This window comes from Peromyscus maniculatus, chromosome 3 (assembly GCF_049852395.1).
Source record: "Peromyscus maniculatus bairdii isolate BWxNUB_F1_BW_parent chromosome 3, HU_Pman_BW_mat_3.1, whole genome shotgun sequence".
Lineage (NCBI taxonomy): Eukaryota > Metazoa > Chordata > Mammalia > Rodentia > Cricetidae > Peromyscus > Peromyscus maniculatus.
In genome coordinates this window covers 57,050,958-57,069,730 of record NC_134854.1, presented here as the reverse complement: position 1 = coordinate 57,069,730, position 18,773 = coordinate 57,050,958, and the positions used below count along the sequence as shown (strand labels likewise).

The 18,773-nt window shown below is 43.1% G+C and overlaps 1 protein-coding gene across 3 annotated transcripts in view; it reads left to right on the top strand.

Moving 5' to 3' along the window:
- The window catches only part of Lrguk (leucine rich repeats and guanylate kinase domain containing), a 122,025-nt gene that overhangs the window by 61,731 nt on the left and 41,521 nt on the right, over positions 1 to 18,773 (top strand). For all 3 annotated transcript variants that reach the window (XM_006990370.4, XM_042273021.2, XM_076566557.1), the window contains exons 12-15: positions 4,450 to 4,546; positions 8,287 to 8,400; positions 10,942 to 11,143; positions 13,360 to 13,455. In XM_006990370.4, coding sequence (XP_006990432.2) covers positions 4,450 to 4,546; positions 8,287 to 8,400; positions 10,942 to 11,143; positions 13,360 to 13,455 — 509 coding nt within the window. The remainder of the gene's footprint in view (positions 1 to 4,449; positions 4,547 to 8,286; positions 8,401 to 10,941; positions 11,144 to 13,359; positions 13,456 to 18,773) is intronic.

The window sequence follows — 18,773 nt, the reverse complement described above, 5'->3', positions numbered from 1 at the left end:
AATAGCAGTGATAGGAAGCATAGGTGACTGATGGATCTGTGGAGAAATGGATGGATGCATGAACTCATTCAATAGGTATTAATCGAGCTCCTCCCGTGGTCTAGTCCCCAGGATACAGTGAGAAAGACTGGTGAGGTCCTCTCCTTTGTGCGGTGTATAATCTGGTGAGGACTCTAGCATCTGTGTGCAGGTGTGAGGTGGCAAGGCAAACCCCTCACAACAGACACTGCATCTGTACTGCTGGTGCCGCCACTGATTCTTCTCTCCTGACTGGAGTTGGTGATGAGCATCAAAATGCTACCACCTGCTCCTACCACCTTCCCCTTCACACCCCCTCCGGGGCTCAGAATGGGTCCACCCACTGTTCCTCAGCATCTTCATGGAGGAAGAGAGCCAGGCATGTTCAGTGGCAAATCATTCTAAGAATTCCACCCAAGACCATGTCCTTGGATCTCAAAGGTGGGCATTAGGTAGCTAGTGATTTCATCCATCTAGGAAACTAAGATAGTTCTGTCATTATACAAAGCCACTTTCTGATTAATACTAGAGAGAAACATCTTCAGGGACAAGCCATTGCTCTTGGTTAGAGGATTTTTTTAATGGTTTTTATCCCACATAATTGTAGATTTTTAATTAAATGAAAGAAGACATGGATACAATCTCATTGTACAACATTTTCCTGGCTATTTGTTGGGATCTTCTCTTTCTGTCCTATTTCTTTTCTTTTTTAAATGACATTCACCAAGATCAAGACATTCGGTAACATTCACACATGCTAAGTTGCATGTATAGAAATATGAATAAAGAATATAATTCTGCCATATAACAAACAGTGGTGAGGCTGAGGCATTCTACTGGGATTAGCCTTTGGTTTTACATTTCTTCTTGGCCTAGGAATAGGTCAGATGCCCTTTCTGTATCTATGTTAGTGACTGGTGACTGAGAGATAAAAGTGTACTGCTTTCAAGGTCTATTTCTTTATTTTGGTTTTTTGAGACAGGGTTTCTCTGTATAGCCTTGGATGTCCTGGAACTCACTCTGTAGACCAGGCTGGCCTCCAATTCAGGAATCCACCTGCCTCTGCCTCCCTAGTGCTGGGATTAAAGGCGTGCACCACTGCCACTTGGCTGTCTGTTTCTAACTTCGTATTATCATACAAGCCAGTGACTTCCTGGAAAAGTGTTGGACAAAGGAGGCCCCACCAAACTAGATCATCTTCCAGGTTTAAGGTCAGTCACGTGATCTGAAGCATCCTTGAAGACAAACTTTATTCTTCCCTCCCTCTCTGTTTTATAATAATCTCTATTGTCACCTGGGCTTTCATAGCTGTACATTAAAAGAAATCATAACAATGTGGCATACTATCATGTGCTTGAGTCACGGGCTCACAGCCGAGCTCTGCCTGAATGTTAGTATGGAACTTGCTGTCCTGCTCACCATTTCCTGAGGCACTCTAGTCCAGAACTGGGGTTCTAATCTGTGTTTCTGAGTCCCACTGGTCAACCTCCTCCACCACCTGTTCACTCTTTGTTCTTAGACATCTTTTCATCTTAGCACCTTGTCCTAGATGCTTTAGAATGCCATTATTAGGGATGACCATCCAAATTCCTTTCCTTCCTAGCAGTATCCTTTCCATGGGCGTGTTTTGTTAGGAGCTTTGGGGAGAGCTCTCTCTGGAATGCCAAAGCCCCTTAGTCCTTTATCACCAGACATGGTGTCCCTAGCTTAGTCCTTTTCTGGTAAAGAAACTAATACGGAGTATGGGTCCCATTAAGCCATGATGTAATCACATATCATGATTTCATTAGTAAATAAATTAATTAGCAAGTAACAAAGTCATAGAAATGTGCAGAGGGGGTGCTCGATGCTGAAGGGGAGGGCCCAAAGAAATCCATGTTCGTTAAACTTGGTGCTGCTTTTCCTAAGTGAGCTTGGCAAAACGTTGCTTTTACTGTGAAATATTTCCTTTTCAGGATGTTCATAATCGGGTGGCACACACACAGTGGAGGTTTCTATGTGTAAAATTGGATGACAGATTGAAAAACCCACAGGTCATCTTAGGTCCTTCTTAATAGAAGGTCCCACAGCCGTCACCAGTCATCATCCCCATTCTCCACATGACTGGAGCCGTCCCTTTGTTTACCTGCCCACACGTTTCAAATTGCTTCTTTGTTTAGTCTCTTTTTTAGAAATTCTTCAAAACTCCCTGCCACTCAATCCCTTTGTTGGGAAATGTAAATTCAATGTAGCGTGTAAAGACTTTGCTGAGGGTATACCGCCACAGATGCCAGGCCATAGATTTATCTCCTCTGACTGTCAGGAACACCAATAGACAGAGGGGCCCAGGTCTCTGCCCAGGCACAGGGAGAAATGCCAGTGTGTTCCACCAACAAAACAAATGTCACCATGTTTTGAATGTACTCTCTTTCTGGCATCTACATGCAAATGTAACACTGAAACCTGAAATTTTCCTGCTACAGTTAATTCTTGATTATAAGGGAGCCAACATATGAATTTTAAATCTGTGTTTTTGACTTTATAACGTGGAGGTTTTGAGGCTCAGCTTTACCCTCCTAATTGCTGTGTTGTTGTAGAAGTTGCCTAGAGTCGTCCTGGCATAGCTGCTTAGTTCCATGTAAATTGCTGTGTTCAGTTTGTCATATGTAAAATAAGAAATAATCTCTGCTCTGTGGGTTTGGTTGCTTTTTGTTTGTTTGTTTGTTTTGGTTTTTGGTAAATGATTTAGCATGTCAAGCATCTATCAATTCTCATCTCCTATTTTAGAACTATTAGATAATCTAAAATTCATTCTATTACCAGAACTCGATATTGGGAAAGCAGAAGGTTGTAGTTGGCTTTTTCTCTTTTGGGGGGCGTTCACCCAGCTCCCAAATAATGACATGGAGACTTATTCTTAGTTACAAATGACCGGCCTTAGTTTGGCTTATTTCTAGCCAGCTTTTCTAACTTAAATTATCCCATTTCTCTTCTACATTTTGCCTCTTGGCTTTTTGTGTTTCTTTATTCTGTGTTTTTCTTCCCTTCTTACTCTGTGGCTGGCTGGGTGGCTGGCCCCTGGAGTCTCCCTCTCTCTCCTTCTTTCATTCCTCCTTCTTGTGCCGAGATTTCTCCTCCTATTTATTCTCTCTGCCTGCCAGCCTAGCCTATCCTTTCTCTGCCTAGCTATTGGCTATTCAGCTCTTTATTAGGCCAATTAGGTGCCTTAGGCAGGCAAGAAGAAACAAATGCAGCACATCTTTACATAATTAAACACACATCCTTACATCATTAAACAAATGCCACATGAACAAATGTAACACACCTTTACACAGTTAAAGTAATATTCTGCAGCATAAATAAATGTAACACATCTTTATATAGTTAAAATAATATTCCACAGCAGAAGGATATGAGATCAACAGTCTTGGGGAATGGAGAACTTTGTGTTCTGGTTTTCTGGGGCCAGCACCATCTTGCAGGGTAACCTTGAATGGGTCACTTTTGTAGTCACCTTTATATTGGTGGGCTTTATAGCTGTTACCACTTCACACTTTTCCCTTTCCCCTGATGTCACAATAAATCCAGCGAATGCCTGCTCTGCACCAGGTATTGGGAATGCAGTGACAAAGTAGGGGTCAAAGGTCTTCCAGCTATGTATTTGTGCTGGGAAGACCTGAAAAACTGTGAAAGAAGGCTTCAGAGTAAGGGTGTATGTCTGCGTCTGTGAGTGTGTATATGTGTGTATGTGTGTGTGCTTAGGGATGCTATCTCAAGACAGTGGATAGACAAGGCATCTCTGGTTAAGAATTCATTCACCACTTGAACCATGTGTTTCCATAGATAATTCTAGTACAAAGCCACAGTCCAGGGAGAATGAGGTGTTGCTGCCCTCATGTGGGGGGGGGGGAGGGGGGTTGGGGGGGAGATTGACCCTGAACAAGCAGTTGGGAATGCTGGTGGTGTAGGCTGAGGCTGTGGGGGTATAAAGACCTGCAGACTACACCAGAAGACATTAGGAAAAGTATGGGGAGGGCGACCCTTAAACTGAGTCCTGAAAACAAGTGGCCATGTGGAGAGAGAGGGGAGAGGAGCTGACAGAAAATGGTCACAGATCAGGGAGAATGTGAAAGGAGCTGGGTGAGCAATCGATACTGTGATACTTCTCAAACTGTCATTATGTGGTGGCAGAAGGGGGCGATTCAGAAGGCGATAAATAATGTAAGTAAAAATTGGATATTGATGAGCCAAAATTTGTATAATCCTCATAGAAGATAGTGATTAAATACAGTCTAACCCTTCTAAGGCACACTGTTTTCACAATATCATTACTTTATGATTTATGATCTGTGGGTCAATTTCATTCCTTAACATTCTTCACAATGAAAGCATTTCTACTGTGACCTTCAAATTCCCAAGAATAGCGGGTGCTCTCTCTTCCTGTGACTTCAGGGCCTGTCACACCACGAGACCGCCTTACTTTGGTGAAGGGGACCGAGTTGATTATCACTTTATCTCTCAAGAAGTTTTTGATGAAATGCTGAACATGGTAAGGCGGCTCCCTGCTATTTTTTTTTTAATTACAGAAGAAATTCATGTTCTTTGTTAGAAATATGAGGAAACAGTGATTTCTACAAAGGTAAAGATTAAATGTTGTGTACTTTCTAAATCTGCTTCAATTTGAAAGTTGTCTGCACCCCAATGGGCTCATCATTGAGGGTGGTGCAACCCCCCTAGGCTTCGAACGCATTTTCTTAAACAATATTTCTTCTTTGCCTTCACATGGAAGGGAATCCTCACAACCAAGTATGTTTTAGCAGTTGTAAGTCTGCGTTATTGTAATATGCACCCACCCCTGACTTCTTCACTACCTAGAAAGAGCATCTCTGATTGCCACAACTCCTAGCAAATCTCTGCCTCGTGCTCTTTCTTCCCATGAACCTTAGTTGTGTTTATATCACAGTCCTTGCCATCACCACGGGAAGCACACACCACTTCATCCTTTTATGAAGCTCACCGAAGACCAGATGATGGACCAGTCTTTGTGCCATGAGCAGTCCGCATTCAGCCAGGAGTACTACATCTCCTCACCCTCTTTTCTCTTCTCCTTCCCTTCTTTCTCTGTCTTCACCCCAGAACAATGGGCTTGGCCTAAACCTCAAATATCATGGAACATTTGAGATTGGGCTGTGCAATTACATTAGCTTAATTTTAGACAGCCGACTCTACTGTGGTGCGTGCTCTCAGGGCTCGTCTTGTACTCACAGAAATGCAAGTGAGGCCCACACTCCCTAAGCAGCTCTCCCTATAATCTTGTCAAAAGAACGTCTTGGACATCATACGCCTTCTTGTAGGATGGTATTTTGACAAGTCTGCTTGATTTGTGAGTTTTCTGGAAATTTATATTTCTAAAAGCCTTTAAAAGAGATTTGAGATTTACCTTCACGGTACTAAGAAGCATTTCCTCAGCCCTCCATCCTACCATGGATGTTAACTTCCACGGTTAGAGTGGGCATTTTCCCTGGGAGTTTGGTTTATCTGTACTCCAGGTGCACCTCCTACTCTCTGATGCTCATAGCTTTTCAGGTCTGTAATCAAGTTAGTCTGGTTCAGTCCCCAGTCTAAGAAATCACTGCACTTCTAGGCTATATTTAGCCTTACAGTTTAATGCTTCACCGAAATCCCAGGTATTTGAGAAGAACTCATTTTTCCTGTCTCTGCCAACATACATTACTTTGATGTAATTTTCATCAACTTGAGTTTCACCTCCAATCTCCTTTTCTTTAGAGTGGGACACTGTTTCATGAGCTAAGCCCAGAGAGTCATAGATTGATGACACGTTGTCAGCCTTCTGATCGTGCCCACACTGCCAGCCTTCTGCACATGGAACACTCCTCCACAAACCACCTGCCCAGACAGCCTGGCTCTCCTGATAGACACTCTGGCCTAGCCACCCCACACACCTACTGTGAGCAGCCATACCCAGCTGCTAGACAGATAAAACATATGGACCTCCACCCTTTCCCATGTTCGCATGTCTTTTCAGCCAACACCTCCTCTGTCCAGCAGATCATCCCCCTACCCATCCACAGATAGATACATCAGCCATTTCTAGAGGAACCATGCTTAGTCATTTTCCTACAGAGGCACCCTCTCTCCTGTGGAAAGGAAACCACTGGAGGCTTTTGTTGTGTGACCATTGCTACTTATTAGGGAGTGTGACTGGCCATAGCTGGGGGAATTGCATCATCTCACTGCTTAACAAATCAGTTGAATGGGATCTCTTTTATGTTACATGCACAATGCAAGGTCTCTGCCAACCATGCATGCTTCCAGAAAATGTTTATGAGACCCACAGAGGAAGTAAACAAACATATATCCAAAAATAATTCAGATATGCATACATTTTGGAAACAGGGCTCACGATAGAGTATTAGAGTTCTCCAGAGAAACAGGACCAGTAATAGAGTCTGTGTGTGTGTGTGTGTAATCTCTCTCTTGCACACACACACACTCATACACATATACATACACACATATATGTATACACATACACACAGATTGTTTTGGTAGAAGTATCACATGGCTGTGGAGATTGACAAGCAGAACTTGCTGTGTGGGTGGTCAACATGGAGACTTAGGAGATCCAGCAGTGCAGGTGAGTTTCAAAGGCTTACCTTTCTTTTCTCTACAAACCTTGAAAGGATTGGATGTGCTGGGCAGTGGTGGCACGCGCCTTTAAACCCAGCACTCGGGAGGCATAGCCAGGCAGATCTCTGTGAGTTCAAGGCCAGCCTGGTCTGCAGAGAGAGATCCAGGACAGGCACCAAAACTACATAGAGAAACCCTGTCTCAAAAAACCAAAAAAAAAAAAAAAAAAAAAAAAAGGCGGGGGGGATTGGATGCAGTCCACCCACACTCCAGGACAGTCTGCTTCTTCCAAATTCACCAATTTCACTGTTAATCTCACCCCTAAATATTCTCTAAATTGACCCATGAACTGAACCATCACACATGGTAAATTAGGTAAAGCATGAAAGGCAAACCATAGCCACATCGTCTACATTCATAGATGTACATGCTTAAATACATGCACACATATGGAAAAGAGTCAGAACAGTTTTTTCAAGGAACAAAGAGATTATGACATCAAAAAAGTAAAAAAAAGAATAAGGGCATATGTTGTTGGGTTTTAAACTTTGATTGTGACGATTGCCCTCATCACCCCCCAGCACCCATACTACCTAGAAACCCACCCAACCTCAAAAGGCCCTGTGTCTCCTCCTAACACCTCTCTGGCAGATAGCCCGCCTGTCATCTATGCTTGTCTCCAGAACGTCTGGACCAGGAGGGTAGCAAGAGACTCTGAGGCTGCGGCTGCTCTTAATGATGGCAATATTAGACTCCTAACTGCCTGCTATTTTTAATAATGCGCCTGCCATTTAGCAGGGTTGGATGCATCCCTGAACATTATTTGTTTTGAAGTCATGCCTTTCAGAAGGCACATTTACCAAGGTCAACCACATTTCTGTTCCTTCTACAGTCACCAGCTTCCCAGTTTAGGGTAGGCCTAATGGTTTAATGAATAGTCAAAGAAAAAGTCACGATTTGAAGGGTATGTGTTTACCTACATTTTCTTTCTTTTCTTTTTGCAAAGGACTACTGCTGTCATGGGAAATGCGTCTCCAGAATATACAGAGAGGGTGATATTTATAGTTAAATAACCAAAGGGCGGGCAACAATTCTGTTGACTAACATTTGGGGCAGTTTTAATCAAAAGCCATCTTTATGAGGAAAACCAGGCTGGGTCTACTTTTCTAAGCTTTTAGGATGCCCATGGCCTTTGGGATCACCCATTCCTCACGGTTTGTCTTGAAATGCAAGGAGTTTAGGATTGGGGTCCTTTTCTGGTGGCCTGGGATGCTGGCAGAGTGACAGCGGAAGGTTAAGCCATTGGTTTTACTCCCTCCATAGGGAAGGCTTGTGGTGTGGATTTGTCAGGAAAAAAGTAAGCAGTCATCACGGCCTGTTCTACCAGAAGCTTCCACCCAGAACCTTCCTCAAACAGTGTGTCAATAGATTATTTCAATAAACCTTATTTTCCTCGGGAAGAATTCTGAATAAGCGCCATCAGAGTTGGATGTCGCTCCACTGTCCCATTACCGCTGTGTCCTGCTTACCAACACTTCATAATTTTTATGGAATTAGATGAAAGTAAGACATCAAGTGATTTTATCATTACACTACAGCACCTGTTATGTGCAAATCTTTGTATTTTTCTAATTCCAGGGGAAATTTATTCTAACATTTAATTACGGTAATCACAATTATGGATTAAATAGGGACACTGTAGAAGGTATTGCAAGAGATGGATTAGCAAGCTGCATTCATATGGAAATAGAAGTAAGTATTTTTCATTCAGCTGTGAGTACATGTGCTCGTGTGTGTGTGTGTGTGTGTGTGTGTGTGTATTGCTGTCTGAAGTTGGGGGCCACAATATCTGGATAACATACTACTAGGCACAAGAGAAACACAAAACATGAAGTGTTAAGTACATGGTCAGTGTAGGGGAGGTAAGACCTGGGAAAGTTAAGTGACAAGATTTAGATTACAGCTCCACTCAAGACGCATTGTCCCTTATTTCCTCGCTAATGTAGCCCTTTGTTATTGCAGCGTATGTTCTTTGTGTGAAGTGCTGTCCGATGGAGTGGGTGCAGGCGTGGGTGGCTCCCCGTCCCCTCAGGATTGTGTCGTCCCGAGTGGACACCCTGCTCCTTCATTCTTCACAGGGGCTGTGTGGGTGGTGCCGTCATTTCGCACTGGCTGTTCACCGGATGCAATGTCTTATATTTCGGCAAGTCAGACTTGCAGACTTCAGATTTTTGTCCCTCCCCCGTGCCCCACCTACCACCACCACCCTTCTCAAATTAGAATGTACAGACCTTTTCCAAAAATTGTGAACCAGAGGAAACCCACGACTTTCCTACCCACTTGTTTGAAGAATGAGCATGAAACTCAACTAAATAAATCAGGTCTTCCGTGATGGTTGATTTTTTTTAATTACTTTTACTAAGCAATATAAATCTTACAATCAGACAAAATAAATTTAATTAAAACAAACATAAAACAAAACTTGACAAGGCGGTTCTTTGCTGTTGACTGCTAGCTTCACTCTCCTTTGTAATGCCACAGAGGAGGAGACAGTGGCCTCTTTCGGCTTCTGGTGTTGGCAAACTGCTCTTTAGTGAAGCTGGGCGTTCTTACTTCATTAACGCGCTGCATCACTATCCATTCTTATCTTTTTGCAGTTGACTGGTTCTGTATCTTTAAGAGAAGTCTTCTTGACTCACATATATATTTTAAAGATCAGTTCTAAACACTGTCTGCCTTGGATGGAGGAAACAAAAACTAACACGCGTTTGAGTGCAGCAGCGTTTCCCAGCTCGACAGTTTCCTGAGTGACAGCTCCTTTTTTTCCTTCCTGAGAGCTTACTGCTCCTCATCTCCAGGAGGTCAAGTCTATAAACTGTTTTATTCCCCTGTTCCTCCCCAGCTGAGGTATTTTTCCCAGACTGCCCTTGTCACCAGCTCCTCTAGAAATGGTTTTAAAAGCAGCCTGTATTTCTTCCCACTGAATCGTTAAAGCAAGAATTCTGAACTTGAGTTAAACTTGACGCTAGAACTGACGTGGAAGGGACTTGACAGTCCACTTGGAACTCTCCCTCTTCACGTGTGAGGAAACTTCTGCCCAGAGAGTTGGAGGGATGTGTGCAGAGTCCTTAGGAACCACAGAGCTGAAGTCACATCCCAGACCTCCCAGTGTACAGTCCACACCACCTCACCCTCTGGTCACCTGGCAGCAGGCTATGCTGACTCTGGTCTGTACCCCCCAGAAGGAGGCTGGAAGACGTGGGACCACAGTGATTTGGGCAGTTACTGCAACCAGTCTTTAAATTTTGCATCTACAAAGGGAGGAAATGTTGGAGGCAGAAGCTCTGGCCCCTAGGTGGTGGAGGCCAATACTTTAAACAAACCATGAAAGCAAGGTGGCTTTGGTGGTTCTAACAGCTGTGGTGGTAGCAGGAGTCTAGTTACTGCCAAGAGACAAACCTTAGTAGGAGATGAGGCCCAGAGAAGTGAAAAGGGAGCTGCAGGTGACACAGATATGTGAACTGAGCCAAGTACAGTGGTAGCAAGGTCTGGCTGCTATGAAGAAGATGTGTTTTTGACAACACTCATGTTTGGCAACCCCTTCCCCAACTCCCGCAGGCTCAAGGGCTGTATTTGTGACTGTAATAGTCTGACCATGGTGCTAAAGCTCTCTCTCTCTCTCTCTCTCTCTCTCTCTCTCTCTCTCTCTCTCTCTCTCGCTCTCCTCTTTCCCCTCTCTCTCCTTCTCTCCCTCCCTCTCTCTGCCTCTCTGTCTACACACACACACACACACACACACACACACACACACACACACACACACACACGCCTTCCTGGGTTGCTGGTTTAGAAACGAGAATGGTACCAAAGTGGTAGATGATGGAGGGGTGCCGGGGAGCCTTTCTCCCTGGGAAGATTTCTATCCTCTAGTGCTTCAAGGATGCCTATTGAAATATGAATTTGAATTACCTTTTGATAATAAAATAGCAGTACTGCCTTGACTATCCCTATTTTATGTCTGGTGATTTTCTTTTTCTAACAGCCATTAGAACAATTAATTTGAGGACAACCAGGTGGAATGAATTGTAATGATGGTTCCTACAATAATTTAATATTTGATGAGGAGAGAAAAGTAATCCAGCCTTGAAATATTTATAGGAAAATAGCAGCTGATTCTACAGATAAAAAGTGTTCTTCAGTGTGATACTGTGTGCTACCCCTGAGTTGTCGCATCCTACAGTGATGTCCAAAGTGGGTAGCTGCTTCTGACTTACCTTTTCTGTAAACATCTAGGGTGTAAGAAGTTTGAAGTATTCCTATTTTGAGCCTCGATATATCTTGGTGGTGCCCATGGACAAGGAAAAATACGAGGGATATTTGCGGAGGAAGGGACTATTTAGTCGAGCAGAAATTGAATTCACTGTCTCCAGGGTGGACGTTTATGTGAAAATTAATCGGAAATTTCCAGGATATTTTGATGCAGTGATCAATGCAGGTCAGTAATGCCCAGCAGAGTTTTATTTATTTTTTTAATGTGCTTCCATGTTTGAAGTATACAATCACTGCATTTCCAATTTACGTCATGGAAAGAGAATTCTTAGGAAACAGAGATATTTGTTGTAACTAGAAGCTTCAAACAGCTGCGGAAGGGGTGAGAACCTGTGAGATCCAGTCTCCTGCTGCTCCCATCAGAGGGCTAAGTTGTATTAGTTCATAAAGTTGTGACTAATGGAGTTGGTATAAAATGGGCCCACAGAGATTCCTTCCCCTGGGGACATTGTGAGAACAGAGATGGATAATATCTCATTTGAAATAGATGTTTAAACTTCTTAAGGCATATGAAGCTCAGGTAATTTTGTTATAATCTACTTCTACAAAGAAATGCAACTACTGAAAATATTGTAAATTTGAAATTTGTCTGGGTAAAACATTTTCAAAAACTACCTTAGAATCAAGTGTGCCATTTTTTTACCCAGATATTTCAAATTTTATCACCACAAAAAAATAATGAATGTTTGAGGTAGAGGATATGATAATTACCCAAATTTTATCATAAATATAATATATTTATGTGTTGTGTTCCATAAATAGGTACAGTTATGTCCATTAAAATTTTATCAAATAAGCCAGGGTTGGGGGTGGCCCATGCATTTTAATCCCAGTGCTTGGGAGGCAGAGGCAGGCCAAAACAAAACAAAAAAGTATCAAATAAAAAGGCCACTGATTTGGAGCAGAAGCCAGAGAGAGAAAGATAGAGAAATTTTTGAAATATGGACCTTTCCCTATGTTTTTAATTATACTGTTTGGTACATCCGTGAAGGAATGGGAAATGCGGTGTATGGATAAGGAGATTCCTGGGAGTGCTAAGATGGCTGAGCAGGTAAGGGTGATTGCTGCCAAACCGGATGACCTGAGTTCAGTCTCCCGGATTCAGGTGGTAGAAGGGGAGAACTGACTTTTTTGTTTGTTTTTGAGACAGGGTTTCTCTGTGCAACCCTGGCTGCCCTGGAACTCACTCTGTAAACCAGGCTGGTCTTGAACTCAGAGATCTGTCCGCTTCTGCCTCCCATGTGCTGGGATTAAAGGTGTGCGCCACCCACACTATAAGTTGTCCTCTGATTGCTGCATGCATCCCCTCCAACAAATAAATAAATGCAGTAATTTAAAAAGGGTGTGTGTTGGGGGGGGGGGGTGCACGCCTTATAGTCCCAGCATTCAGAAGGTACAGGCAGGCAGATTTCTGTGAGTTCAGGGCCAACCTGATCTATATAGAGAGTTCTAGACCAGCCAGGACTACACAGTGAGACTCTGTCTCAAACAAACAAATAAATAAAATGAATAAATTCCTGACAGCCTTTTGGTGACATACTGGATAGAAAGCGTGGAGGAGGACATTAAATGGAGCCATATGATATTGATGGTATTCAGCTGTTATATCATTTTTCAAACCTCTGAATTTGTACTGTGTTGCGTATCCAGATTGTTTTGTACTGCTGCATACAAATACTCACAGTTAGTGCTTAACCCAGGGCCTGGTCAGCAGGTTAGGACAGTATAACAGGGTTCGAAGTCGGTGCCGTGAGGCTGAGATTGAGGAGTCAGCTGAGCTGAGATCTCATCTAAAGGCTCAGAGGAAAAACTGAGCTCCCAGATTCCTTCTCATTGGCAGGATGCATTTCCTTGGGTGTGGGCCTGAGCTCCCAGTTCTTGGCTGGCTGCCTCTCGAAGGCCATGCATGGTCTGCCGAGGCTGTCCTTCGGGTTTATCTATACGGTCCTGGCCCTCTTCTAGACAGCGAAGAGTACGGTGAATCCTCTCTGTGCTTTGAGCCTCTGACTTTTATTCTGTCACTGACAGGATGAATCCCTCCTTCTGTGGATGTGATTTGAGGGGACCCCCTGGAGAGTCCCCCTTCACAGTTGCCTCTACCACTTGTACCATTAGCAACTGTCATTATGCCTGCACATCCCTTTTGCATATAATGTAATGTAATCACGGGACGAACTCTCTTCACCTCCACAGGTCCTGCCCACTCTTGAGTGGGCGGAGATGATAGGGGAAGAGAATGTCTCTAGAATCATCTTAGAATTGATAACCTGCCATACAGTAATAACACGAAGTGTAGTGAGCAGACCAGTCTACTCACCACTGAACGCTGACTGTGTTTCGACACGATCCTGCTCTATGAAAATGTTCTCTTGTTTATTGTAGATGATCTGGACGTTGCCTACAAAAAGCTAAGTGATCTCATTCGGGAATACCTGGGATTGACTGAGGAAGCTGCTAAGGGCTTGGCTCCAGCTGCAGGTACTGGGCTCGCTCCTTTGTACCAGGTTTACTCTCCATGGAAAATTCGGCAGCTCTGTTGTTCCTGGGGTACTCATTAGCTAGGCTAAAGCTGGCTCACACTGTTTAATTCCTACAGTTTTTTTCTGGGGTGTATGACTTGGTCCTTTGGATCTGTAACTCTGCTTGTCTCCATGTTTGTAGTAGGACACTCCCCCCACCCCAGGGACACACTTGGCAGTGCCTTGGAAGTGGACAGTAGATAAGAGTTGGTCTCATGGTTCAGAACTCAGCCTTCTAGAAGTCTATTCCCTTATGGAACTAGAGTATTGTACCTATCAACTAAATGTTTAGTCCAAGAATTTTAGTGTGAGAGTTTTCTTAATCTTTCTCATTGAACTGCCAGTCCTGAAACCATTGGGCCGCAGAGAACAGTGGGAAGCTCACTGACCAGAACACGTGACAGGGGCCTAGCCCGGCTGCTCACTCCGCCAAGCTGCTTAGCTGTTCTGGGCTTCAGTTTCTGGTCACAAAGAGTATGACACCACACTTCCCTCCTGCCTCATGGATCCTGAGCAGCAAATGCTGAGGGACATGTAGGAGCCTTGACTTGGAACCTAGAAATTCTAAGCCCAGAATTAGGAGGCATGACTATTTTGAGATGTATTTGAAATGTTCGCTCCTCAAATTTGCCTCACACCCACTAAGATGGCTACTTACTAAATAGTGTCTGGAGAAATTAGAACCTTGTGCTAAAAGAAATATAAAATGCTGTGGCTGCTACAGAAATGGTATGTAAATTCCTCAAAAAAACAAAAAAACAAAAAGACCACTCTCATGTGATCCAGCTGTTTCACTTCTAGACAAATGCCCTAAGTCACTGAAAGCGAAATCTTGAGGAAGCAGTTAGACACCCTATTCATCGCAGTGCCAATCACTTAGCCAAAAGTTGAAGCACTCACCGAGTCCAGTGATGGATGAATGGATAAAGAAGGTGTTGTATATAGTCTTTGATGTTATTTCATCTTTAAAAGGAGGGAAATTTTGACACACAGTATCACATGAGCCTTGAAGACAGTGTGGTGAACGAAATTAGCTGGTCAGAACAGAACAGATACTGTACAAATGCATCTCTATGAGGTATTTAGAACAGTCAAATGAACAGTCAGAAAACAGAAGTGTGACGAGCAGAGGCTAAGTGGAGAATGGAATCCTGTTGTTTAGTAGGTAGAGTTTAAGATTCCAGAAGATGCCAGGTGGTGGTGGTGGGTGGTGGTGGTGGTGGTGGTGGTGGTGGTGGTGGTGGTGGTGGTGGTGGTGGTAGTGGTGGTGGTGGTGGCACACACACCTTTAATTCTAGCACTCAGGAGGCAGAGGCAGGCGGATCTCTGTGAATTTGAGGCCAGCCTGGTTTACAGACTGAGTTCCAGGGCAGCCAGGACTGTTTTATAGAAAACATTGTCTCAGAAAAAAAAAAAAAGAAAGAAAAGAAAAGAAAAAAGAAAAAAAAAAAAAAACGATTCCAGAAGATGAAATGAGCTCGGGAGATGGACGGTGATGATTCCACAACAATGTCAATGGACTAAGCGCTTTGAATAGTACTCTTAACAGGGTGAAAATGGCAAATTCTATGCTTTGCTGCTACAACAAGAATCTTTTCTAAAGGCCCCTCAGGGGCTGGACTCCAGCCACACAGACATATTTGCAGAGTGTTAAGCCAGTATTGTTGCTGTTCTGTAGATGCCTTGCAGCTTGGTGGTTCAAATATGATTCTGTTTGCCTGATCGCATTCCGACAGACTGAGAAGGGAGACCAGGCCACGACTTTGACAGAGTTCAAACACTTAAGGTCACTGTGCCATTTGTAACTTTGAATACTCTTCCTAGGTCCATGAGTCCTTGTGTTTTGGACTGAGGTCAGTGCAGCAGGAGAAATCTCAGATACTAGCTGACGTAGGTCAGATGTTAAAGTAACTAAGGGATGGCATGGTAACCAGAAAATGCTCGAAGTAAGCTTGGTCTATCAAAATAGGCTGCAATGCAGTGTACCTGGTGAGGTTTGGACCTCCATGGAGCTTTCTCTTGAGGAAATATGGCTCCCTTTGCTTTAATTCTTTGCTATCCAAGCAACCTTGTGATCTTTAATTTAGTCCCCCGGGTGGCCCTGGCCCCTGTGGGGGCTGTACCTTACGTGAGAACACACTGCCCTGCTCCCTGAACCTGAACCATCTCCCATTGTAAATTAATAAATTGGTGTGCTGGCTTTTACATCAGCCTCATGGGGATTTGGATAAACACTGAGTCCCCTGAGTAACTGAACAATGTACGTACCTGTGTGGTGCTTCTGAAGAGAGGAGCAGCGAACGAGACCTAGCACAAGAGCCCACAGACTCCATCATCATATTCTGTAGCTCTTCTTATTTCTACAGTGATCAGGACACTGACTGTAGTATACAGTTACTATTTGGCAAATTAATGGGCAAAATAATATGTGCACAGGAAAATAGACCCCCCACTTTCAATAATAAAATCTTACTTATTTGGAATAATTAGGTTAGGCCTATCTGATTTAATGAAAGGTATAAATTATAGAATTATAAAAATGTTATAACCTCAGAAATATTTACTAATCGAAACTGAAGCATCTAGTTATTGAATAATGGAATTCTAGCTTGAAAAGTAGACAGGATGGATTGCAATCAATCATCAGATCTATATCCTCAACGGAACCTTATTTTGTAAACGGTTTAATATTCTGAAAAAGAATGTGTTTTCTTAAGGCAAAAGCCTTATCTCATGTTTACAGTTAATTTGCAGAGGGAGTTCTTTTTTCAGTTGATAATTAAAGATAAAATCCCACTTCGGTGGAATTGTACAGATCAGACAGTATTCAATTGAGTATATTTGAAATTCTAATGAATATAGTCCTTATTAATAGCTTTTAGGGTATCTCTAGCAGCCCGAGGAGTCAAGCCAGGGGCTTCTGTGAAGTACTTGCCAAGGGTCAGGGTCAATACAGGTGAATGGGGCCTGTTCTTATTTCTAGTTTTGTTTCTGCTGTAAATTTCTGGTAAATTGCCCTGACAAAGAAGCAATTGGGAAAAAGAGTATCACAATTTCAGGTGACAGTTCATCACTCTGCAAAAGTCCAGGCAGCAGCAACTTCAAGCATCTACTCACATCACATCCACAGTTGAGAGCAGAGAGAGACGAATACATGCATGCAGAGCTGCTTGCCAATGCTAAGCTTGATTCCTCTGTTCTTATGTGGTGCAGGAACTCCTGCCTAGGGAGTGGGGCCACCCACAGTGAGCTGAGTTTTCTCACACAATTAACATAGAGCCCCCCACAGACATGCCCACAGGTCAACCCAATGTATACAATTCTTCATTGAGACTTTCTTCCCAGGAGAGTCTAGGTTTGTGTCAAATTGACAAAAGTAATCATCATAGGGCACAGATATAATGGCCTCCCCCTGCAACTGTAAAGACTCCCTAAGAAGGGGCAGCCCCAGCAGAAGTACCATCCTGGGCCTAGCTGGGGTCTTGCCGCTTTACCTCTGGTGAGTTATTCTGATCTTTTTCCTATGATATGTGATATATATCATATTCTATAACTATATATATCATATGACATATAGTCATATGATATATATGTATATGTCTCTTAGAAATTAAAACAAACAGTATAGTGGGTTTAAAAATAATTAAAATGTCAATGGAGAGAAAGTGAAACAAATATTTCAGATTCTATGAGAGTTTAGTCTAAACAATTGGATAACGGGGTGGGTATCTGAAGCCTTACTTTTCTGTCTTAAATCTAACTGTGAGTTTGTAAAATCATCTTTTCTTAAAACATAAAAGAGCCAGGCAGTGGTGGCACACGCCTTTAATCCCAGCACTCGGAAGGCAGAATCAGGTGGATCTCTATCATTTCGAGGCTAGCCCGGAACGAAAACTACACAGAGAAACCCTGTCTTGAAAAAAAAAAAAAAACATAAAAGAAAACGCATGTGATATTGTGGCTCATTACTGGTCTGGCGCGGAGAGCCGAGGCTTAAGAGTTTCTGTGTGTTGAGCTTCAGTCCAAACAGAAATCTTACGTCAGTAGCATCACCTTTCCAAAAGAGATAATCCTATGCCAGGGCAACCTAAAGACAGTCCCCAAATATTTGAAGTAACAATATCCAGCCTCATCCCTCATAGTCATCAGTGGCTCACTTGTCACTGGGAACACAGCGACAATGTCCACATAACAATGAGGATGAAACAGAAAGCTGAAAGCGAGCCCAGGAGCCGTGTGCTGGAGGCCAGCATCCACCCACCTAAGCTTGATCTATGAACCTTCCCAGGACGGGTTAGTTGAATTTCCCTGAACGCATGCATAAAAAACTTTAGGTATTCAGTGCTGAGAAGCTCCTACGACTTTAGATGTGCCATTAATTTTAAATGCATACCAATTAAGTGCGGCACTGTCCTATTTCCCAGAGCAATGTAGGAAGTATTTGTTTCTAAAGCATGAAGTTAACAGTGTAGTTTCCGTGAAGTAAGGAGAAACTCACTCAGTTTGCTTCTCAATGTAAGTGTATGTTCACCCTCGGCCTCTATAGCCGGATGGCTCTCAGCCTTCCTAAAGCTGCGGCCCTTTAATACAGTCCCTCATGGTGTGGTGACCTCCATCTACAAAATTATTTTTGTTGCTACTTTATAACTGCAATTTGCTACTGCTTTGAATCATAATGTAAATATCTGTGTTTTTCAATGGTCTTAAGCAACCCTGTGAGAGGGTCATTTGAAAAAAGGGGTCACGACCCACAGGTTGAGAAATGTTGCTCTAGGTCCTGTGTCTTGGTCTGTCGCTGCTTCCAGTGAGGCTTTAAGGAAGTGGAACTAATGAGCAGCCTGAGCTCTTGCCATAAAGGTTATGAAATGGAATTATATTTTTCTTAATTCTGATTAATGGTAAAGGGAAAATGGAGCAATTTGCCAGCCCATAAAGTGGTGCTTTTATCTTCCAGCAAAGGGCATGGTATCATTTAACCAAATATCGTGAACTGTTAAATCATCAAAGCAGCAGAAGAAAACCTGTCTGTCTGCCCGTACAATTAGAGGAGAGTGCCTTCAGCGCTGTTTCACTGTCCTTTGCTTTTCCTTTTAAGTTGTATACATGAATTGCATGCATCATGTAAGCATATATAATTTGCTTTTTTCGTGCTGTAGAATTTTTTACAGTGTGTGTGTGTGTGTGTGTGTGTGTGTGAATGCACACATGTGTGTGTAGATTAATGGACAGCTTGTGGGAGCTGACTATCCCTTCCACTATGTAGGTTCCAGGGATCAA